The sequence below is a fragment of the Carcharodon carcharias genome, chromosome 1 (genome assembly GCF_017639515.1).
Source record: "Carcharodon carcharias isolate sCarCar2 chromosome 1, sCarCar2.pri, whole genome shotgun sequence".
NCBI lineage: Eukaryota > Metazoa > Chordata > Chondrichthyes > Lamniformes > Lamnidae > Carcharodon > Carcharodon carcharias.
Window position 1 is genome coordinate 106,507,932 of NC_054467.1, and position 25,582 is coordinate 106,533,513.

At 43.2% G+C, this 25,582-nt stretch overlaps 1 protein-coding gene across 3 annotated transcripts; it reads left to right on the top strand.

Moving 5' to 3' along the window:
• LOC121275934 (placenta-specific gene 8 protein-like) lies at positions 1–24,687 on the top strand. Of its 3 annotated transcripts, none has more exons than XM_041183947.1 (5): positions 1–137; positions 7,726–7,876; positions 11,920–12,044; positions 18,245–18,373; positions 22,290–24,687. In XM_041183947.1, exons 2-4 carry the CDS (start codon positions 7,768–7,770, stop codon positions 18,332–18,334), a joined length of 324 nt encoding a protein of 107 aa, XP_041039881.1. In that variant the 5' UTR covers positions 1–137; positions 7,726–7,767; the 3' UTR covers positions 18,335–18,373; positions 22,290–24,687. The 3 variants fall into 3 exon arrangements, with proteins under 3 accessions (XP_041039881.1, XP_041039944.1, XP_041039796.1); XM_041184010.1 differs by lacking the exon at positions 1–137 and adding an exon at positions 1,355–1,379; XM_041183862.1 differs by lacking the exon at positions 1–137 and adding an exon at positions 1,480–1,910.
• Positions 24,688–25,582: the final 895 nt, after the last annotated feature.

Consider the following 25,582-nt stretch of genomic DNA (forward strand, 5'->3'; position numbering starts at 1 on the left):
AGTGGGGAGTATTCCATCACACTCCTGACTTGTGCCTTGTAGATGGTGGACAGGCAATTAGAGTTGTTCCAGAAACTATTCACTAATTCATGGATTACTTACACACCTAGAGAGAGGAAAATATCCTACCTGGGATGGTGAGTTACATTTTTTGCACAATTTCAAAAGAAAACTGTTTCTGAATCAATTATTGATTAAGCACTGTGTCAACAAAGAATTTTATTTTGAACTAAAATATGCGCTTATCTTTTGCAACTAAAGAAATCTTATGGGAAAGGGTGGGACATTTATTTGGTGCTGATTGCTCAATCACGCAATGATTCACACACACTTTGTTCACTTTGGGAGGATTGGATTGCAAGGCTGATTATCATTCCATTGAACTGTGCCATGTACATTTCTTCCATGTCCAACAAGTCCCAACCTGGAATTCGAACCCAGAGGTAGGAATGCCACCACTACACCACATGCACTTTGTTCCCTTTGGGTAATAGCAGGGAGGTGATGAAGGGATTATCAGGCCGATTATAGGCCTATTGAGCTGTGTCATGAACATTCCCTCCATGCTCAACAAGTCCTGGCCTGGGACTCGAACCCAGAGGTTCTGGCCCAGAGATAGGAATGCTACACAGAAACCACAACACCTCCAGTCATGATTATTGAAACAAGTTTATAGGGACTTGGAGGATTGATGTGTTTTTAACTCTGGGATGGGTGCTGAATTGAGGCATTGTCCCTTATTTGACTGTGGGGTAGAAGGAAGTAACACACTGGTGTCAAAAGGAGTCTGTGTTGAACAGAAGAGATTAGTTATTATGTGTTTCCTGATTCCACATTGCAGCACTGACTGAGGAGTCTTTTAAGTTAACGTTATCATAGTTTCCTCCATGTAGCTTTTCTGCCAAAGCAATTAGGACCACCTCACTGGAAATGTTCAAGTCCAAACCTCTTTCTATGGTGAAGCTGCACCAAGCACAGCAGACTACAATTATACATGGCACACAAGCTGAAACTTATTGCCTTTTCCCTCCCAACTTGTCCAGGCTGCGAAGGAACCCTTTGTGAACTCAAAGGTATTCTCAGCAACTACTCTTGCAGAAGTATGTAGCATTCCTCTGCTGTTATTTGGGCTATGCCTAATGGGATCATTATCTAAGGGAACAGGGGGTAGGCCTTGCAAAGCACAAGCCTAGCTGGTCATTAGCATATTGCAGTGTGTGAGATTTTGATGTGCACAAATTATAGAATCATAGACTTATAAAATTCTAGAATGATTCTATAATAATCCTCCATATTTGGACAAAGGCTGTAATGAGATTAGGAGCTGAGTAACCCTGGTGGAACCCAAACTGCGAGTCATTGAACAGTTTATTTCTTGAGTAAGTAAACTTTATAGCACTATCAACAGCCCCTTCTATCACTTTGCTGAGGATCGAGAGTAGATTGATGGAGCAGTAATTGGCCAGGTTGAATTTGTCCTGCTTTTATCTACAGGATATAACTGTGTAAATTTCCATACTGTTGGATAGATGCCGGTGTTGTAACAGTACAGGAACAGGTTGGCTAGGGGAGCAGCTAGTTCTGGAGCACAAGTCTTCAGTACTATTGCTGGAACATTGTCAAGGTCCATAGCCTTTGCAGTATCCAATGCCTTCAGCCATTTCTCGATATCCCATATATTGAATCCCTTCAGCTACTTTGTACTGTGCCATAAGAGGTAACATTTTTAAAGTGCATAATGCAAACATTGAAAAGCTGGGACACATGATTTCTCGTTGACCAATTGTATGAAACGTAACTGGCAAGGTGCCATCTCCTCACCTATGAAAGCTGCAGGTGGAAAGCGGAAGTGGCTTTTCAATGTAGTGGAAGAGAAAGGTTCTCCAGGATCCATTTCCTTACTAAAGTTGGTGAGTAACTGTTTGATAATGATAGGTAAAAATTAAACCAGATCCAGATTCTTTGATGCAGCTGACTTACTGTGACACGTATTAAATGTTTACTGACCAAACTAATATGCTTAGTATATCTCGATGAATGATTTCAAATGGGATGAATATAAATCTGTTTCATTTTTTTCTGGATAAGCTTATTTCTGACTCTTCTTTTAAAAATGTGGATGTTATGTACTGGCAGCCTTGAGAATTTTCAGTGCTAGTCAGTGGAGGAGCCTGTGTATGAACTTTGGACTTAGATTTGAAAATAGTTTTAAAACTTGATCTGCCCTAAGCAAATTGAAGTGTTTTCATTATGATCGGGGCGCTCTAACAGGAACTTGTGTTCAGTGTGCAATACAGATACTTATTCTAAAGAGGAAAGGCTGGTAGAGACCAGGGATCAAATTGAAGAAAGTGATTACTACTTGCATCCTACTGCAGGAAAAACTTATCTGGTCATTAAATAAAACAAGCTGGAGTCTCCTTAATTCAAACACAATTTTCCTCTTCCTGAAAAGTGGCTGGAAGCAGAGCCTTTGGGTGGGATTTTCCAAACTTGCCCGCCGCCAGGATCTTTCGGTCCCGCCGCAAGTCAATGGACTTTTGGCTGGGCGCCGCCTCGCCCGTGCCAGGTCCCGACCGTGCCAGGTCCTGAAAATCCTGTCCTTTGAATGTTTTTAAGGCAGTAGTGGATAGATTCTTGGTAAGCAAGCGGGTGATAGTTATCGGGGGTAGGTGGGATGCAGATTTCAGGTTACTATCAGATCAGCCATGATCTTATTAAAAGGCAGAGCAGGCTCGAGGAGCTGAATGGCCTACTCCTGCTCTTTGTTCGTATGTTCGTATAAGATAAACGCACATCTCTGATCTGATTAAATCTCAAAGTCCGAAGCCGTGTCAAAATAATTGAAAAGGAAATTATTAAAAAAGTTCAAATTTTAAGGAACATGTAGCCTATCCATGAACAGCATGTTTGATTAAAATTGTGATATGTGAAAGATTCTGGAGCTGATGTGGATTAAACATTTAATTTATGAATCGGTTAGTGAGAGCAATCCAGCGTCCCTTAAGGTAGTTATGCCTATGGAAACATAGGAACAGGAAGTCTATTTTGCTACTTGAGCCTGTTCTGTCATTCAATGTGATCATGGTTGACCTGTGACCTAACACCATATCCCCCTTTGCCCCATATGCCTTAATAACTTTGGTTAACAAAAATCTATCACATCAGATTTAAAATTAATAATTTGTTTAGCATCAATTGCCATTTGTATTAGAGTTCCAAACTTCCACCACACTTTGTTTATAGAAGTGTTTTCTGATTTCAATCCAGAAATATCTGTCTTTAATTTTTAGACAATGCCTCCTAGTCCTACACTCCACAAATAGCAGAAATTGTTGGTCCTTTGGCTTAATGATCATGGTAGAGTGGAGGATATGTTGGGCCATGAGGTTACAGATTATAGTTGAGTACAATCCTGCTTCTGCTGAAGGCCTACAGCACCTCATGGGTGCCCAGTTTTGAGCTGTTGGATCTGTTCTGAATCTATCCAATTTCGCACTGTAATATTGCCACACAACATGCTGCAGGCTATCCTCAGTGTGAAGACCGGACTTGGTCTTCATAAAGCCTTTTCAGTGGTCAATCCTACCTAAATTGTCATGGACAGAAACATCTGTGACAGATTGGTGAGGACAATTCAATTAGATTTTTCTCTCTTGTTGGTTCCATCAATAGCTGCCACTGGACCTGTCTGGCAGAAGTGTCCTTCAGGACTCAGCCAGCTCAGTCAATAGCAGTGCTACCCAGCCACTCTTGGTGATGGATGTTGAAGTCTCCATTCTGTGCCTTGCCACTCTCAATGCTTCCTTGAAGTGGTGTTCAACACATAGGAGTACTAATGCATTAGCTGAGGGTAGGCAGCAATCAGAAGGAGGTTTGTTTCCCCATGTTTGACCTGATGTGATAAGACTTCATTGGTCCAGAGTCAACGTGTAGGACTCCCAGGGCAACTCCCTCCTAACTCTCCTGGCTCTGTCCTGTTGGTGGGACAGGGCATACCAAGGGATGGTGATGGTGGTGGGACATTGTGAAGTGTTATTCAATGAGTATGACTATGTTAGGTTGTTGCTTGACTAGTCTGTGAGACAGGGTGCCCCCAATTTTGGCACAAGTCCACAGATGTTAGTAAGGAGGACTTTACAAGTTCAACAGGGCTATCGTTGTTTCCAGTGCCGAGGTTGATGCCAGGTGGGCCACCTGAGTTTACTGTTTTTCAACTTTTCTGTAGCAGTCTTTTGCAAGTAAGTGGCTTGCAAGGTCCATTTCAGAGTGCAGGTCAGATCAGGTAAGGATGGCAGATTTCTTTCCCAATGACAATCGATGGCACAATTATAAGACTAGCTTTATTAGCTATAAGAATTCAAATTACACTAGCTGCCTTCTCTGTGAACTCATTAAGCTTTTTTGGGCACTTTAGCCATGCTCCTCAGGGCTAGGCTTCTTGAATTGATCTCTGTGGCAATCAGCTCACATTCCCTTCACAGTGTCTTGAGGTCCTCCTGTGCCCTGTGCAAACATGATGTCTCTCCTATTTTCCACTGGGCTAAGGCATCCAGTACTGCATCAAAGACTCTGGGAGCATGCGTCTGGCCTCCTGCTCCCTGAAAGAAACATGTTTGAACATAGGTTCCAACACCAACTGCAGCCAGAATGCACCTGCCCTTAAAGAAGTCCAAGCTAGCTTTTGAAGCAGTCATATTTGACTGGAAGCGTTAATTCTGTCTATTCACAGATGCTGCCAGACCTGCTATTTCCAGCACTTTCTGTTTTTATTTCAGATTTCCAGCATCTACAGTATCTTCCTTTTATTTTAGCTTGAACTCATGTTAGTTTGGCACGCACCTGGACCCATAGCCGAGCCTGCTGCCAGTTTTGCTCTGGGCTGCACGGCCCAATCATGGAGATGGACAGGCAGCTTGAAGTTTATGTGTTGTCTGCATCACCTCATTCGAGGTCAGGGCAATCGTGCATCGCAATCCCCAGATCCATAATCCAGCCCTCTCAAATTTTAGTTCCTTTTTTATGGAAAGCTGAATTTTAAAAAATCAAATAAGCCGGGTGTTTCAAGATGTTCTTTGACAGTGCTAAAATACTTTTCTTTGCATTAATAATAGTATTTTGAAATACCTGCCACTATTGTTTGTAAGAAGATTTATCAAACTTCATGATCAATCACACAACACCAATCTGCCTCCCTCCAGCCTTTGCTGTTAGAGGTTGAAGAATTTCAAATATGGAGAATTTAGATCAAGGAAAATTCTTTAATTATTAAGCAGATCAAAGAATTTTGGAACAACAACCTGGATTTTGCAAACAGCAGTGAATGAACGGTGCCCACAGACTTTCTGTGGGCTTGTGCAGTGGTGATTGGAAATCTATTGTGGTTCAGTTATGGGGGATCTGGGAACAGGACAAATAATGTGTATCTCCTTAACCAATCTGATTGAAGGATTATTACTGAGGAGCAAAGCGTCTGAACGAGGTAGTATCAGTTACAGTACAGAAGTCAGTGCCAAATCATGTTCATAAAAGCAAAATAAAGAGTAAGATGGGACTAAGAGAGATAAAATGGCAGGGTGAAGGAAATGGGAATTACAACCTTACCTGTAATTTAACCTTTGGACTCTAGTTATCATTCTGGTAAATTTATGCTCCCTCCAAGGCCAACATGTACTTCCCTAAGGTGTGGTGATCAGAAGTGCATGCAGAGCTCCAGGCATAGTATAGCCAAAGCATGATTTCCTTGTATTCTAGTCCTCTAGATATAATGGCCAATGTCCCATTAGTCTTTTGTACCTATCCACAATACTTCAATAATCTGTGTACCAGGACCCCTTACTGGATGCCCCACTGCTTCTAGCTTTTCATCATACAGAAAGTACCCTGTTCCAACCGTTTTAGGTCCAAAATGCAAGACCTTAAAATTGCCTGTTTTTAAATCTTTTTGCCACAGTTTGGGGTAGTGGTAATGTCAATGGACTAGTAATCCCAAAACCAGGGAATGCTGGTATCCATGTGTTAAAAATATAAATTCTGTTAAAGTGAAAGCACACACAACTGCCTTAAAGTATTTCAGTGACTGACTCGCCTCCAGAGAGTGGATTGGTCATTCTTCCTTCAACATGGCACCAATAAAAACCACAAGTCAGAGGTTGAAGGCAGATTGGGGCCAGGGTTTGAGATTTTGAACATATTTACCTTCCCCAGACCCCTTTAGGGAATTAAAATTCCCCACTATATCTATTCTACAAAAGTTGATCACCAGGGAATTAGGAGAAGATGGTGGTATAGTGGTAGTGTCTCCATACTAATACTCCAGAGGTCTCAGGTAATGATCTGGGGACTTGGGTTCAAATCCCAGCATGTATTTAAATTAAATTTATAAAATCTGGAATTTTTAAGCTAGTCTCAGTAATGGTGACCATGAAGCTATCATTGATTGTCGTAAAGACCCATTTGGTTGACTACTGCTCTTTAGGGAAGGAAATCTGCCGTCCTTACCCAGTCCGGCTCATTCCAGATCCATAGTAATTTGGTTGACTCTTAAGTGCCTCTGAAATGGCCGAGCAAGCCACTTAGTTCAAGGGTGATTAGTGATGGGCAACAAATACTGGCCTTGCCAGTGACACCTGCATCCCATGAAAGAATGAAAAACACAGCAGAATATAGGAAAGTTGCAGTTTCCTGCCCCCAGTATGTTGATGGTTGATGTGTACTATTTGTTTCACCTGTAAAAAGAAATGATGCAGGGAACTATCCTAATCTGGAAGTGGAGTAAAAATAAGCAAAACAAAAACAGAATTACCTGGAAAAACTCAGCAGGTCTGGCAGCATCGGCGGAGAAGAAAAGAGTTGATGTTTCGAGTCCTCATGACCCTTCAACAGAAAATAAGCATCCTGTTTGTCGGTCCAAATCTCTTTTCTACAGGAGGGTAACAATGCAATAAATCGTCTGGTCTCCAAATCGTCAGAGAATTGTCAGAGTAAGCTAGGAGGTGCATGTCAGGACCTCGCGGAAGTCTTGACGCACAGACAGGCGCTATAATTGCCCGGGAGTTTAAACTTCCAATGCACTGATTTACACTGCCTGGAACCCTCCATGAATGTCTCCAGCTCTGAACCCAGGGTGGAGACTTGGGCCAATTCCCCTGGAAAAATTACACCTACAGGTAACTTGTTTCTTGGAGCATTGCTGTGCTCAGTGTTTCATTTGCTGTTTGATTTCATTCAGACAGTGAAATGAACTTGATTTTCTTGGATTTCATCCCAACTAAATATAATTCTTCGCAATTGCATTCATTTCATGAATCAAGCTGGTACAGTTCATTGTCCATGCTGCTCCTTGTTCACAACACCACCTCCTCTCCACCACTACCACCAAAGGTGGGAAGCATTTTCCAAATAATTGCTCCAGATGTGGATTCACTCTTGTGGCTTCACTCGCCAGTTTGGGGAAGATTGGTTGTGAATGTTTATTGGCTGGGGCTGATGGTCACATCTTCTAGCTGACTGCAATATGTTAGCATTAAGGTTACCTTCCCCACAAGTCCAATGTTCTATTCTAAGGTGAAAAGTAATGATTGTAGACTGGAAATATTTAACAAGAGGGCTCGCAGGAGATATTTGGCTTTGAAGGGTGCATTGAAGTTGAGTTCTAGAGCTGTGTCTCAGGATTCATTGCCATCCACCCAATTCTCAATAAAAATAACTCTTTATTGTTTCTAGATTTTCAGTGCATTGCTGTGAAACAAGAAGAAAATCCCCAAAATGGCACAGTTTGCAGGCAACCCCATGGTTATAATAAACCAGCCTATCTCCATGGAAAAAAGGGATTGGAACACCGGACTGTGCAGCTGTTGTGATGATGTGGGAATATGTAAGAAAATCCCTGTCTACATATGTAGTGTTGGACCGTCGGGCATAGCCACATTTAAATGTCCTTTTTGCTTCTACCTGTTTCCTGTGTTACAACAGTTCCTACATTTCAAAAGTTCTTCATTGGCTTTAAAGCTCTTTGGGATGTCCTAAGGTTGTGGAATGTACTATGCAAAGGCATTTTTTTTCTTTTCCTTTTACTCTTCTTGTGAATATGACCATTGGGAGTACGGCCATTCTGCATACAAAAGTCCTAAAGCTGCATACAAATCACCTAGTTACCAAACCAGCCTACACCTGTTTATCTAACATGCCTATACGATATATGGAGCTGTTGGTTTCACTAATTACTTACATCCTTTACATTGTAAGGCCATTCAAACAGTAACCACAGTCAAAATGCCAAAATATCTTATTGCGAAGAAAATTTAAGAAAAAATGACTATCCCATTAAAAAAGAATTACGCAAATTAGTTGAGTGACAACAGTCTTGGGGCTATACCAGTATATTTGTGAGAGGATCTATGCATGTGTGATCCTACCCACTACTCCTCCACTCCTGCTCCATTGAATGACCTTATGCCCCTGACAGACAATTATACTGGGCCATCTATACCTGTTTCCAACGCTGAAGGAAGTTAAAAGACAGACCATTGAGAGTATAATACACTAATATTTATTTCTCAACATCACAACGTTAAATGCATTTTTCAAGTACTTCATTGGAGTACACAGGAGCTGCTAATCTGAAGAACCTTAACCTAGCAAAAAATAAAGAGAAAATGAATAATGGGAAGAAAATGGAAGGAAAAACCTTTCCCTCAAAATGTTTTAAAAGCTCATCAGCCCAATTTAGATTCAAATTATACAAGATAAATAACAGTTTCCATGGGGATTTCTCAATCACTTGCTGTAATTTTATTGGAAGATTGGTGAAAACCGTGGAGAAACAGCATAAACAGTTGTTTGCACTGTTACTGTAGGGTTTCCAACCAAGTTATGGCAGGAGATTAGGAAAATTTCCATGGAAAGTCTACCCTAGGATCTTTAAATGCTTTGGAAAATACTTTCCCAGATATGTAAACAGTATGATGACAAGGTCAGTAGCACAAATGACTCATTATACTCATTTCTGCAAAATTTAGAACTTTGTCTGCCTGAAAAGACAAAGGGTGGAATCGTTCCAGATTTACACTAAGTGTGGTAGCAGGTGGGAAAAAGAACATTTTACCCACCGGACGCAATGTCGGCTTTTCACGCCATGTCATCCCAATCCCACATCATTAATCATTCATTCCCCAGAAAAACACTGTTTCGCTGGTGGGCGGGCTCTCATTCACCCGCCATGCCGTCACCTGACCACTTCCTCACACCAGGCACCATATTTAAAGTGCTGCCATGCACACACCTCTCAGTGGTTCCAGCCCAGGAGGGCACCTGTGAAGACATGACCCCAAAAGCCAAGAAGAGTGCAGCCTCCCACGATTCAGTGACGCATCCCTGGGACACCTTCTGGACACCACTGGAGCCCGCCGCAATGTCCTCTACCACCACTCTGGCTGCAGGAGGCTCATCAGTCTCACCACTCTGGTTAGGGAGGCGGCGGGAGAGATGGTCAGTGCCAATGCTGCACACAAGAGGTCGGCAATCCAGTGCAATGGATGGATGATTTCATCAGTAATGCCAGGATACCTTATCACCCTAAGCTCACACATTTAGAAGGGACTTCTTCCCAGAGCCCTGACTAATATTATCGCTCAACAACATAAAACAGATTGTCGGATCATTCAACTTTTGCTCTTTATGGGATCTTGCTGTGCATAAATTGGCTACTGCATTTTCAATGCTACAGCAGTGACTACACCAAAAGTACTTCATTGTTTTGGGATGTCCTGAGGTCACTGAAAAGTAGATATGAATGCAAGTCTTGGTCGTAAAGTCATAGACAAAGAAGTCTGCAGCACAGAAAAAGGCCCTTCGGCCCATTGGGCTTGCACTAGTCAAACAAGTACCTAACTATTCTAATCCCATTTTCCAGCACTAGGCCCATAGCCTTGTAAGCCATGGCATCGCAAGTGCGCACCCAAATACTTCTTAAATGTTATGAGGGTTTCTGCCTCTACCGCCCTTTCAGGCAGTGAGTTCCAGATTCCCAGCACGTCTGGGTGAAAAAAATCTTCCTCACATCCCCTCTAAACCCCCTGCCCCTTACCTTAAATTTATGCCCCCTGGTTAATGATCCCTTCACCAAGGGGATAAGTTCCTTCCTGTCTACCTTATCTATGCCCTTCATAATTTTATACACCTCAGTCATGTCCCCCCTCAATCTCCTCTGCTCCAGGGAAAATAACCCCAGTCTATCCAATCTCTCCTCATAACTAAAACTCTCCAGCCCAGGCAACATCCTGGTAAATCTCCTCTGCACTCTCTCTTGTGCAATCACACCCTTGCTATAATGTGGATTCCAGAACTGCACTGTAGCCTAACCAGCATTTTATACAGTTCCAGCATAACCTCCCTGCTCTGATATTCTACGCCTCGGCTAATAAAGGCAAGTATCCCATATCCCTTCTTAACCACCTTATCCACCTGTCCTGCTACCTTAAGGGACCGGTGGACATGTACACCAAGGTCCCTTTGTTTCTCGGTACTTCCCAGGGTCCTACCATTCATCGTGTATTCCCGTGCTACCATCGCTACTTCTCACAATCCCTCCAAGGCTGCCGACATCCAATTGTGGACAGCCACTATTTTCCCCATTAAACATTGGGAAAACTGAAACCATTCTTTTCATCTCCCACCACAAATTCCAACCGCTTGCCGCTGATACCATCCCTATTCGTTGGCTACTATTTCAAGGTGAACCAGATTATTTGCAACCTCACTATCATTTTTGGACCTTGTACTGAGCTTCTATTAGCATATCCTCACCATCACTAGGACTGCCACTTCTCACTCCATAACATTGCTTGTTTCTGCTTGTGCTTCACTGCATCTTTTGATGAAATCCTTATCCACGCTTTTGTTACCTTCAGACTTGACAATTCCAGTGTTTTCCTGGCCAGTCCCCAAGATCCCATCCCCTATTAACTTGAGTTCATTTAAAATTCTACTGACCTTATTCTAATCTGCACAGTCTCGTTCACCTATTAGCCTTGTGCTCGCTGAACTACATTAGTTCCTGGTCCACTAATGCTTTTATTTTAAAATTCTCATTCTGCTATTCAAATCCTTATATGGTCTCACCCTTCTTGATCTCTGTTCCCTCCTCCAGCCCTACAATCTTCCATGAACGCTTTCCACCAACTCTGGCTTTGTGAGCATCCTGTGTCCCTTCATCCCAGCATTGATGGCTGTGCATTCAGCCATATAGGTTCTAAGCTCTGTTATTACTTTCCATACTTTGCTATTTCTGCTTCTCTCTCTTCTTCTTTAGCATTCTCTTTAAAATCTCTCTCTTTTACCAAGCTTTTAGGTACTTATCTAAATATTTTCTTCTTTGACAGTATCTCTTCAAATTTGATTATGCTCCTGTAAAGAATCTTGTCATGTTTTTCTACATTAAAGGTGTTTGAAAATAATTGATCTTACCAAAGAAAAAAAATCATTCAAGAAAACAATTATCAATTCCTCAGTAAAGAAAAATGCAAACTATTAAAGCCAGGGATTTTACTGAAACAGAAAAGTAAAGCTTAATCACTGCTATCGCTTAAATTATGCATTTCATTCAGTTATAGTAATGAGAGTTTGTACATGGAAATTAAAACACTGCTGGTGCTGGAAATTTGAAATGAGAATGGAAAATGCTAGAAATGGGCAATAAATGCTAAGCTTACAGCCCAAATTGAATAATTTTAAAAAAAAATCTCAGCAGATTAAGTGGCATCAGTGGAAAACATAAAACATACCACCATTTTGACTGAGGACGTTTCTTCAAATTTGTGTTTTGAAGAATTATCTGCACCCAAAACACTAACTTCTCTGTTTTCTCCCATGAAAGTTTGTGATATGTTTGTATTTTATGCTTTCTCTCATTATTTATAGGTTGCTGCGGCTTGTTCTGTACAATGTGCCTAGGCTGTCAAATTGCTTCGAACATGAACGAGTGTTGTCTCTGCGGTATTTCCATGGCTATGAGAACTCTTGTCAGAACAAAGTACCACATTTCTGTAAGTAGGTCAGATTTTAAAACATGTAAAAGGGTGAAATAAGAAAAAGACATTTTAGCCTTCTAGCCCATTCTCCTTCAATCTCCTGAGGGAATGTTCTGCATTAATATTCCTTGGTTCCCAAAAGTGAATAAGCACAATACCAGAATCTTTATTTATATCACATCTCCATTCTTAAACCCTAATCTCCAGGCACTATTCTTAACCCAATCACCAGCCCCCATGCTAATAGCATAAGAACCATTGGTCTTGTGGAGAATTTGACACTGTTGGTCTGTACCTATCCCTATCATTACTGATTTTATTCTGAACAGGTATTTATCCAGCTCCTTTTTGCAGATGTAGTCCACAAATACTTTTTGCTAGGAGACGATTCTTCATACTTATCCCTTTATCTGGAAAATGTTTCTTCTCAATTTTAGTCTAAGGTGAAGCTCATCCATTTTAAACCTGGGCCCTTTAGCTTTGCATTTGCAAACTTAATCAAATCGCCTATTTACATTGGCAGTTCTTCTGCCCTTCAGCATTCTAAAAATTGGATCATATCCCCCTTCATCCTTTTTTTCAATGAAAACAATATCAGTTCTGCAAGTTTTGTTACAGCACACCATCCTCCTCTGACTCTTCTCCTTCATTGTTCAGCTGAATAGGACTGCACTCACCTGATTTCACTCTTGGCTGTCGTGTCATAGTGAGAATGCCTCCTGCAATAGCTTCTCTTTTTGCCCACACATTGTTTGCTCTGGTGTCCTCCAAGGATCTATCCTTGGCTCCCTCCTATTTCCCACCTACATGTTGCCCCTTTGTGACATCATCTGAAAATGCATCCAATTCCATGTGTGTTTCAATGACATTCAGCCATCCCTCATCACCACCTCTCTGAACCTCTTCAGTGGACAGGCTGAAATTTCCTCTGATTAGCTCTGTTGGCTAGATGGCTAGAGTGTGTGCAGAATGATACCAACAGCACAGGTTCAATCCCTGTACCAGCTGTGGTACTTTACGGAGACCTGCCTCCTTGCCTTGCCCCAGACTTGTGGAGTGGTGCCCCTCAAGCCAAAAATGAACAATTGTCTTTCTCTCTAATGGAGAGCGATACCCATGGTCCTTCGTGGGCAATGGCTAATTACCAAATACTGGGAATACTGAAGCCATTGGGCAGAATTTTCCAAGCCCGCTGGCGGAGGGCATGGTAGGTGATGTGCGCGGAAAGTATGGTGGGACCCACTTCACAATGGCGTGAAGGCAGGTCATGATCTTCCACTCAGCCCACCAACAGCTGGCCGCATTTCCTGCCATCGATCGGCTGGGAGTTAATTATGTTTCACAACATGTTTCACAACAGCACGCAGGTGACGTGCACTTGGCGGCCTTCACTTTGGGGGAACTGAGGTGAGTGAGCAGCACCATTCTCTACAGCTCGCCTGTTCTTTACAGGCCTCGGGGTGCTGGGGAGCGGGGGCAACTGATGCCTGGCCCAACAGGTGACTGCTGAGGGGTGGGGGGTGTCTGTGGGCAAGTCCTGGCCAGTCTCGGAGGTGACTGCCAAGGGGTGGGGGTCAAGTGCTGCTCTGGCAATCAAGGTGGGGGGCAGGGTAAGTGAGGGAAATGACCACACATTAGGGACACCTTTATAAACTGACCGTGCCTCTGCAACTAAGACATATCAGGCACAGCCAGAGTGATATGATTGGGGTCAGGCTCCTAGCCTGCCCGCTCATGCAAGCATCGCGAACACACCAAACAGCCACCAAATGCTCCATACTTTACCCCCTCCTCCCCCACCCCCGGCACAGACTTCGAGTCCACCACCATTTTATTGGGCCGCGAAGCAGTTGGACTGCCAACGATGGTCAGGTAGCAGTCACTGCTGGAGGCGCTCACAGCCCCATTGTAATCTCAGCATCCTGGTTGGGTCAGTATCCCCCATGTCGCAGAATTGACAGGGCAGCCATGCAGCGCACTCATCTCTGGACATCCAAGGGTGACCAGTACTCTCTAGGGAGCATTAAGGAGTGCTCACACAGGGCCAGGAAAGGTACCAAATACAGCCATGATAACCACATCTCTCTCTTTTTCATGCTGCAGTCAGATCACATCAGGATCATGGATCCTGGTGACCTAGCTGTATGCCTGATGGCCCACAGAGACTGTAGAAAATGGAGGAGAGAGCGACTGAGGCTCCTGGCTGCGCAAAGACAGGAGCAGCAACCTCATGAAGGAGGAGCATCAGGGGCTCCCGCACATGCTGCCCAGGAGCGACAGCGAGACATGGCTGGTCAGCGCCTAGCGACACCCAGGGTTTATAGACACCGCCTGCCATTCCTGCAGATGACTGAGAACCAGTGTTGCCAATAACTATGCATGTCTAGGGACTTGGTAGCTCACATCTGCCACTTACTGCAGGACTTAACGCCAAGGGGACATGGAGGTCATCCACTGCCAGTGGCTGTGAAAGTGACTGAGGCCCTCAATTTCTATGCCAGTAACTCCTTTTAGGGCTCCACATGTGACCCTTGTAGGATTTCACAATCCATCACCCACAAATGCATCCATGTGGTCATGGATTCCACCTTCCTCATGACGCACAACTTAGTGCAGTTTGCCCAGGACCGGGACAGCCAGGATGCAAGGGCCATTGGATTCGCCCTGATCCCAGGATTCCCACAGGTGCAGGGTGCGATTGACTGCACTCATGTGGCGTTCAGGTCTCCATCGCTACACTCGGTGAACTTCATCAACCACAAGGGCTTCCATTCACTGTACATGCAGCTGGTAAGCAGACGCCAGAAACACATCCGGCAGGTATGCGGACGGTTTCCAGGGAGTGTGCATGATGCCTATATTCAGGGCTGAATTTTCCCTTTGGCTGGCGGGGGTGGGCCCAACACGTCCGCGCGTGAAATGATATGCGGTGACGTTGGGCGAGCGTCCTGACATCACCACGTGCAATCGCGATATTTCGCTGGGCGGGCACACAATGATGTGTGCCTACCATTAATTAATGGGCCAGTTAAGGCCCTTGAGGCACCAATCAACGCCGGTTTTTGCCACCCGTGTGATCTTCAGGTCAGCACACGGGCACAATGGACATGCGGGTAGGACACATCATCCACGGGCAGGATAAGAGCGCTTACTGGAGTTGTGAGTGTGCACAGTCAAGCATTTATTTCTGAAAGTTTTTGAAACTTGCCTGTGTGATCTGCAGTACTTCAAAACGCATACCAGCTGCTTTTTCTGGACTCACAACTTTCAGATCAGCACTCTGCATTGAGGAATCTTTTCTGGGCCTGCAGGTTTCAGGAAGCCATCCCTTAGCCTGGAATGGGAGCTGATCTGTCCACTGGAGGCAGCTCATCTAAGGAGGAAGAGAGGGCTAGAAGGGGGAGGAGGCCAGGAGTGCATATTTACCCTCCAGGGGAGCCACCTTAGGGAGAACACGTGCAGGCATAAGGGGTGCAGGGCCAAGGGATAGTCCAAGGTGGAAGGGGCCGCAGAAGTCGCCACTATCCTGCTGCCAGGTTATACAGGCAGCGAAGCAGCTACCTCAATATGTCCGAGGTGCAGTGCCGAAGGAGGCTCCATCTCTTAAGGGAGACAATCAACTATATCTGTCAGATGATTGGCCCTGAGATCTCTCCTAACAGTGTGGGTGGACACCCCATGCCAGTGGCTCTGAAGGTCACAGCCGACCTCAACGTCTATGCCTTTGTCTCCTTCCAGGGCTCGGTGGGTGATCTTTGCGGTGTCTCCCAATCAGCTGTCCATACTTGTGTCAAGCAGGTTATAGACGCTCTGTTCAGGTGTGCATTGACCTTCATCCATTTCTGTTGGGACCAGGCAAGTCAGACACAGCGAGCCAGAGGCTTTGCAGCCATTGCTAGCTTTCCCCGCATCCAGGGTGCTATAGACTGTACACATGTGGCCATCAAGGCACCAGCAGGTGAGCCCGGTGCCTTCGTCAACAGGAAGGGCTTCCACTCCATGAACGTGCAGATAATGTGTGATCGCAGGATGCAGATTCAAAAGTCTGTACAAGGTACCCAGGCAGCTCCCACATCCTCAGACACTCCCAGGTGCCGGGGCTCTTCAGTGCTCCAGCCCGGCTGGATGGATGGCTGCTCAGTGACAAGGGCTAACCCCTCAGAAGATGGCTCATGATGCCTCTCTGCCATCCAAGAACAGAGGCTGAGCAGTGGTACAACAGGAGCCACAGCACCACAAGGGCTATGCTGGAGAGAACCATCGGTCTTCTCAAGATGCACTTCTGATGCCTGGACCGTTCAGGGGGTGCACTCCAATACCCCCCAGATCATGTCTCGGTGATAGTTGTTGCATGCTGCACTCTCCACAGTCTTGCGCTGGAAAGGGGGGATGCGGTGGACGATGAAGGCATTGACGCAGTGGCTGCAGTTGCACACGATGAGTCCAGCAGTGAGTCCGAGGATGAGCAGGCACAGGGAAATGCTGAGGGGTTAGATGCTGACCCGGGCATACTGCAAGGAGGCATGGACACCTGGGAGGCTTTAATCCAATGAACCTTCAGCTAGCACAACACAGATGGACAACCAGGACAAGCCTGGGCTGTAGGCTTGATACTCAATACCTAAGTGCAAAATCTGCCAGGTTAGGAACAGGCACTAAAGGCCTTGTTAATAAAGCTGAATGTCCAACAAAGCACTCATTATGATTTTGGAAACCACACACATGCAGAAAGAGGCACCCTCAGCCATGGTGACATATCTGAATTTATTCTGTCAAGCAAACCAACTTATTCCAAAAAAAGAGAATAGTGTTACCAAACAAAGCAAACCATAAGGACCTCATCTCGGGCCAACACAAAAGCACCAGTGAAAAACCCGTGGTGTGCCTAAGGTGCCTTTTTGTTTCTGGGTGCTACATCTTGGTGCTGCCCCCTCGCTGGGAGTGGCATCTGAGACAGCCTGCTGGCTTTGCTGTCCTGTTGGCCTTGATGACCTTGGCAGTCGTCCTGTGGCCCGTGGATCCTGTGTTGGCCCCACCTGGGACGGAGTTACCAGTTTCTCAGCTGGCATCTCCCCAGTCGTCACAGCCTCACCCGATGCTATGGTGACTGGAAGAGGGGTGGAGGAGCTGCCGCCCTTATCCGGAGCGCTCTGAGAGGTGCCCGCAGCAATGCCAGGCAGCTGCTGCTCTGACGTGAGGTTGCTTCGGACATCCCTGCTCACCATGGAAGGATGGGCACCAAGCTGTGAAAGTTGATGCCCAAACCATCTCTTACACTGGCACTGACCAGCTGAGGTCAATGCCGATGTGAGGGTTTGCTGGTCAGAGTGCATCCCCAGGAAGCCATGACAGGTCTCCTGGTATAACCTCTCTATGAAAATATTGGATGAGTGATAATTGAGCATGGAGCATCCACTAATGAAAAACAGATAATTGCTAATGGAGCCTCGAGCATCCAGCAGGAGAAACCTGGAAATCTTTAAACTGTTATTAAGGACCCACAAGGGGAAACAATGACCATTGATGCAAAAAGTCTCATGTCCACTGGGTAAGTCTGCAAGATTGATGCAGAGACTACCAGCTGTAATTTTTAACAGAACAAAGCAGTAGTGTTGATGACAGTTGTTTATCCTCTAATCTTAAATCACTACTGTGCTAGAGAAATCTGAAGCATCTTGGGCTTACTGGGAGTTTGGTCAGCTATCTCTCTAAGCCCAGGCATGATAATTCATCTGTCATTAGATATAACAAATCTTTAAACACTCCTAACACACTAATCAGATATGTTAACATTTCAGATGATGCCTGCTTAATATCTAATGCATTTGCCTATGTAACAACAGGCAGGAGATTGCAAAAGCATTAATTATGTGAAGAATTTTGAATGCCGTGTAGTAACAAGATACTATATAATTGTAAATGTTATTTACTGTATTATAATTGAAGTGTAAAAGGCTCAATTTTAGGTACAGGGGGGAAAAGTGACAATACCAGCTAACCTTCCTCACAGACCACAGAATTAAATTGACCAGACCAACCAAAACACGTTTTTCCTGTCTCTCACACCCAAGCTGCACTACAAGAAATGGATTGACGACAAAATGAAGTAAGATTACAGAAATATATCAAAATAAGCAAAAGTAGTTGTGCATACTCAGGGAAGTGAGAGTGTTAGTGTTTATTTACCTTTTTGTACATTTGTTATTGTTTTACAGGGAACCCTTTGCAATGATTGGTGTACAACCATGTTTTGCCTCCCATGCTCTCTTTGCCAAATTAAAAGAGAAATAAATACTCAACGCTGATGTGGTTTGAGTTTTTCTGCTTACATTACAGTCTATATGGTAAGTAGAGGAACCAGTTATAAACATTTTTTATAAGGATAATTGAAGGCAGTATCAGCTTGGCTTAATTGGCAATACTCTTGTCTTGAATCCAAGCCTTGAAAAAGCTCCACCTCAAAATGTACATACAAAATCTAGGCTGACACCAGATTAAAATCTCAGATAAGACAATAAACTAAGGTTCCATTTTCTTGATCAGTAGATTGTTATAGATCCTATGGTGTTATTCAGAAAAGAGTGGGAACTTCCCCCAATATATTGGAGAACTTTCCTCTTGCCCTACCAACTCCAGCAAAACAGATTAAATGATCATTTATCTCATTGTTTTTTGGGGATACTTTGTTGTACACATAAGTCTGCTGTGTTGGCCTACGTAAAAATCATCACTGTACTGCAGATATTTACCATATATGAAGCGATTTGAGGCCTAATCAGATGTGATAAAATGATGTATACATACAATGGTTTTCATGGGCAGAATATTACACTCGGCATGCGGGCACGCACCCAGCACGTCTGAGCATAAAATGATGCACAGTGACGTCGGACGAGCGTCCCAACATCATCGCGCAGTTTCGCAACATTTTGTTCGGCAGGCGCGAACCAGAGTCGGCTGCATGCCCGCCAACAATTAAAATGCCTATTAAGGTCATTAAGAAGCTAAGTAAATTCAAATTTATGCTACCCGTCCAACCTAACGGTTGGTGGGCAGGCGAAAAGGCCAAGTGGCCTTTACATTTTTTAGGAAACCTCATCCACGGGCGAGATGAGGTTTCCTAAAGCAAATAAATATCAAACGAAAATTTTCTTTTTGAATTAAAAACATGTCCCAGCTCATGTGACATCACATGAGGGGACATGTTTTATGGCATTTTATTTTTTTTAAACAGCGCTTCATCTCCCTGAAGCAGCCCCATATCTCAGGGAGATTGAAGTGCTTTTTCATGATAGGCCCACTCGCCCTCCTCCCCCTACCCGTATAGGCAGCGCTGCATCTTGCATTCCATGCTGGGTGGGCCTTAATTGGTCCGCCAGCATGAAATTGCAAGGCGGAGCCAAGCATGGCCGGCGGTCAGCATCCCGACTGCCCCTGCCAAGCACCTCCACCAAGGGCAAAATCCTGCCCAATGTGTTTTCATGCTGTAGAAAACAATTTATATTCAATTTCCATTTTGAAGTAAGGTCTGAACAGACAGGAGCAGAAGGAGGTAAAAGTGGGGCACCTAGTACAAAGGAAGAGCTTATGGTTGTTGGCGGTCAATTGTCTCAGTCCCAGTTCATTGCTGTAAGTGTTCCTCAGGCCCAACTATCTTCAGCTGTTTCATCAGTGACTTTCCCTCATAAAGACAAAAGTGGGGATGTTCGCTGATGATTGTATAATATTCACTGCAATTTGTGACCCTTCAGATGCTGAAGCAGTCTGTGAACATATGCAGCAAGACCTAGACAATATCCAGGCTTGAGCTGAAAAGTGGCAAGTAACATTCATGCCACATAAGTGTCAGGGAATGATTACTTAACTCTTTATGTGATAATTGCAAAGAACTTAGACAGGCTTTTTTGAGTTTAACCACGAAAAGGTTGGTTTTCATTGTGCTTAAAAACCCACCCAGGTAAAGATATTAAAAATATTTAAAAAGGTAAACACACATCCCAACTGCTGCAACACAACACAATTATGAAACAATACAAGTTGCAAAATAGAGGAGGTTAACTTTTTGCCAAATTAAGATTCAACAACAAACAGCAAAGAAATAAAGAGTTCACTGATTGACTGATTGACATCACTGTCATTGCTGTTGTTCATGGCTCAGGCAGTTCTTCTCTGTGGTCTTTGGATTTTTCTTCTGAAAATTCTGCTTTGGAAGTTGAAGATTTTGTTAGAATTTCTCAGTCTGGTGTAAACAGGCAGGGTTCACTTTAGTTGAAAGAGAGAGTAAGGCAAGCAGCCTTGTTGTTGCTTTCAGCTGTTCCTTCTCCAGACTGCCCTTAGCAATTAAGGTTTTGTAATAAAAAATATTTCAAAATGGTGATTCTGATCACGATAACCTCCCTCTCCATAATGATTGAGTATACCATAGAGGTAATTGATTCGTTCATGCCTGGACAGATCTTGGCTATTGTGTTATGGCCTACGTTAATTTTTAATGTCCAAGCCATCACTTCTGATTGATTCATTCTTCCATGTAATGAGCCAGGAAGAACATATCAGCATCTCCAAGGTAACCATTGTCTTTGTTGACTCTCCATTGCCAGCCTGATGGAATGGAATGCTGCTATTATAGTGATGCAAATGGCATCAACATTTGAACCATTTTAAGTTTCAGTTCATCTTTGAAGTAATTCTTGACATCAGGTGGTGCGAAATTCCACAGGAGGGTTTCCTGGGAATGTCTTAGTTGTAACTTCCAGAAACTTGACCAACTTACTGTTGCAGGCATGTCAGGTGACCCTTGGCAGCTATCATAAGTCAGTGTCATTGTTTTAACAGTTGAAATTGCCCTTTTAAAAAAATTCCATATGTGAGTACAGCAGATGAAATTTGAAATTTTATATTTGACATCAATACACCTTTGTGACACTCGACGCCATCCAGGACAAAGGAGCCTATCCACCACCTTAAACATTCACTCCCTCCACCATTGATGCACAGTGGCAGCAATGTGTACCATCTACAAGATGCACTGCAGCAATTCACCAGGGCTCCTTCGACAGCACTTTCCAAACCTGTGACCTCTACCACCTAGGAGGACAAGGACAGCCTCACACCATCCTGACTTGGAACTACATTGCAGTTCCTTCGCTGTTGCTGGGTCAAAATCCTAAAACTCCCTTCCTAACAGTGCTATGGACTGCAGCAGTTCAAGTTGGCAGCTCACCACTACCTCTCAAGGGCAATTAGGGATGGGCAATAAATATTGTCCTAGCCCACATCTATGAAAGAATATGAAAAAAAATTTAAGAACTGGTTTAACCTCAGCAGGAGTATTGCATCCAATTCTGAATGCCACAGTTTAGGAAGGATGTGAAAGCACTGGAGAGGGTGTAGAAAAGATTTACAAGATTGGTTCCAGGGGTGAGACACTTTAGTTATGTGCATGGATTGGTGAAGCTGGGACTGTTCTCATTGGAGAAGGGAAGGTCAAGAGGAGATTTGATAGAGGTATTCAAAATCATAGGGGTCTGGACAGAGTAGATAGGGAGAAACACTTCCTACTGGCAGTAGGGTTGAGAACCAGAGGAATCGATTTAAAATAATTAGCGAGAAAACTAGATATGAGGAAAATCATTTTAACACAGCGAGTGATTAGGTTCTGGAATGCACTGCCTGGGACTGGTCAAGGTAGATTTGATTGTGGCTTTAAGAGCTTCACCAGGTTGTTACCTTTCAGCTGCAAGTGGATGGCAGCCAAAGCAGGAAGGTCCTGTGTTCAATCCTCCTTGTGTGCTAAAATTTAATCTCAGGTGGAGCACTACAGCTACCCATCATATTCCTAGGCAAAGGAGGTTTTAAAATCAGCTAAGGTCTCATTTTCTGATCGTGTTTGAACTCTGCTAAAATCTGCTTATATGTGAGTATGACTAGAAACTGGCCTTTCCTCTATATTGAATAGTCTGCTCACACTTGCTGTTTAGTCTGATATATGAAGGATGGGACACTAGCAGTGCCTGTGGAAACATGAGGAGTCAGCACCGATAGAGGGTTAGAAGGGGAGAGGAGTACATTTCTATCAGTTTCAGAAGGTGAAATTGAGATAGAGAATCAGCCAGGATCATACTGAATGCTGGAGTAGGCTCAAAGGGCCAAATGGCTTACTCCTGCTTCTACTTCTTATCTTCCAAGAATATTCATACAAAATGCATTACTTTGATTAGTATTCGTACTTTCTACTAATTTTTCTTTCTTTACTGACAGACGTAATCTTTAAATGCCAATTACTCCAATAACAAAATGAAGATTGACGGAAAAATCAGCAGGAGCAAACAAATTGAAAATTGCATCAACAACAGATTAAGATCTGACAACTAAAAATATATGTGTTATTTGTTTTTCCTTTTATTAAGTCATTGCCCTGAAATCTGAAGTTATCTGCCAGAGTCGCATAGCATGTCATAGTTTGCATGGGAATTCTCAGCTTTTGGCAGTTATGCTCTGTAAATGCTCTAGTGCTATACAGAACAGCACCACAGATTCTGTCACTGATTTTAACTTTTGGGAAAGTGAACTCTTCCATCTGTGTTGCTGAAGAAAACAGACCAACCCGAAACGAGGCTAATCCAAATTGGGCAAAAGTCAGATGTTAGCGATTGAATGCAGAATGGCCCAATTAGGCTTGCTTCAAATACAGAATTCATTTCCCCATGTCAGATTCCAAATTTGAAATTTTCTAGAATTATTTTCCTACGGGTAATTTTCCATGAAACATCCAAATCTGAAATTACTTTCATAAAATGAAGATTTTTATTGCTTTTTCATATTGAACGGCAAGTATATCGTGAAGTTTTTAAAAAAATGCTTTTCAAAGAAGTCACTAGCAGAACAACAATTTGAATGACACGAACAATCACGTTGACAGTATAAAAATGATGACTGCTCCAAATTGCAATTCCTCCCTTTCCTGCCCCCACCCCGACCACACTAGAATTTCAATCCTTGAAGGCCACTTAGTAGCATACTGCTTCTCTTAAGTCATGCAACGCAGAAGGAAAAAATGCCCAGCTTATGTCACCTTTAGAATATTCTAGAAACCAAGAAAAGAGAAAAATACGGTTATTATTTATGAAATTGTTTTCCAATTAATTGCAGATATCAACAAATCAAGTATACTTATTTTTGCATTCAAATATAAACAATACAAACTTAACTTTATGTTTTATTATAAGAATAATTTAGAACAGTGTTCTATAAGACCAGGACATCACAGAAATGTTGGTACAAATGGAAGGCATTCAGCCCAATGAACTGTGCTGTTGCAAGTTCACATGAGAACTATTTACTCTAACTCCCTCCCTGCTCTTTCCAGGTACAGCTCGCACTACTTATTGTGGATGCACTGGTGTTCATCAAGTTGCCAGTAAAAGTTGGACAGTAAAACCATCACAGGCTGTAGAAACCCTACATTTCAAATCCTCCAGATCCTTAAAAGTTACACAAAGCAGTGTTAATACTTAAGGTGGTCTTAATATATTTGAATCACCTCCTTTATTAAGTGTTAATATTTGAAATACATTCACAAATGGCAGTAGTGTATGCCATCGAAGGTGCACTGCAGCAACTCAACCAGGCTCCGTCAATAGCACCTTCCAAACCCATGGTATCTACCACCTAGAAGGGCAAGAGCAGCAGATGCATGTGAACACCACCATCTGCAAGTTCCCCTGCAAGCCACACACCCTCCTGACTTGGAATGATATCGCTGTTCCTTCACTGTCGCTGGGTCAAAACCCCGGAACTCCCGAAAGCACGGTGGGTGTATCTGCACCACATGGACTGCAGTGGTTCGAGAAGGCAGCTCACCACCCAACTTGTCAAGGGCAATTAGGGCTGGCAATAAATGCTGACCTAGCCAGTGATCCTCACATCCCATGTAAGAATAAATTTTAAGAAGGTTCAGAAACTTTGAAATAACTGGGGTAGCTCATAGAAAGCAACCAATGTTGCCCAATGCCCTTTAACCACTTGTATTGTGAGATGAGTGCATATAGTTTGTTTTGTTCTGCTTAATTCATTTCGCCACTAAAAAATCAGGGTGTTTTAGAAGATTCAAATTCTGTCCATCAGCAACAAGCTGCAACATAGTTTATTGTATTGCCCAAAATTGATGTGTCTCTTGAGACATTGTAAATGGTGCCATCTAAATTGATTTCTATGCTGATGGCAAATTATGATGATTGTTAATTGCCTAGTATACTTTTTATAGTGATTGTGCTCTTTTATGGTCCAAAATTTGCTGTCAAAATAATGGCAAGGCTAATTGCACTCACCACTATTCATACAGAAATGCTGCAGCAACTTCAGAGTTGAATGGCGTGAAGTTGCTGTACTTGCATGGTAGGTATAAGCTAAATTCAGAACAAATTTACAGTGGGCTGAAATGACACAAGCAGCCTGTTTTGGAGCCATTTAAGCTCTGCACATATTTGATTAAGTCTGATCAGCTATCAGATATTCTTTTTATAATGTTCAACATGTTGTTTACTGCCAATGAACCTCCCTGGCAAAGAAAATTAACTATTGCAACTGTGGATTGTCATTCCTTCAAATTTTAATTGTAGTTGGACATTTTAAAAATGTAAAATTTAACATTGCATTTTTTCAACTTTTCCTTTGTCTTTGTTCACCCTTTCTTGATCCAATATTTCTTTCCCTTTCTTAATTTCTCTTTCTGTACCTGATTAACAATGAATTGGCACGCTCTAATTTACACTTCCCTCTGTTAACCAATCAAATTGAAGGATTGAGAAATTTAAGGAAATACACAATTTCAGGTTTCACATGTCCAATCTACTTCTCTGTGTTACCACCTTGTACTTTCAGCAATTTGCAGCACAAAATATGGTTGAAATTAAATTTGCAAGGGCATTTCTAACTAACGACAGGTGCAGTTCACTCCCTTGCAATAGCAAATCAATGTCCATTATGTTTCCTCTTCATGTATTTGGCTCTCTGGAGTTGCAGTCACTTTGAAGATACATTCCATAGTTGTGTGGACCAAAATTTCATCATAGCCTTCCATGCTCCTCCGTATCAATTCACTGACCAGTGAAAATAATCTACGATCATTTATCCTCTCAAACTCTTACTGAAATTTGAGTAATTTTATTAGGTTTTTCCTTTCTTTCTCTCTTTGGATTTTTTTTCAACTCTTTTTGGAAAATCCACGCCACAGGCCCAAAAATGTAAGAATAGGACCAGGAAAATATATGAGTAAGATGGCAACAGTTACCCAGATTAATAACAGTGCTGTACAAAATTGGTTGTATCTTATCAGGGGTGGGGAATCCCTGGCCCAGGGGCCAGATCTGGCCCATTGCACTTTTTCATCTGGGCTATAGTGAGATTTCAAAATCTGGCCTTATCTCCCACCCCCGCGTGCTGCAGTCTGGGCCAGCCGCTGCCATATTTTGATGCCTGAACCTCGGCCACAGTCACCAGAAGCCCAGGCTATGGGAAGAGTGCAAGACCCGAGATCCAAGAGCAGGAGTGCA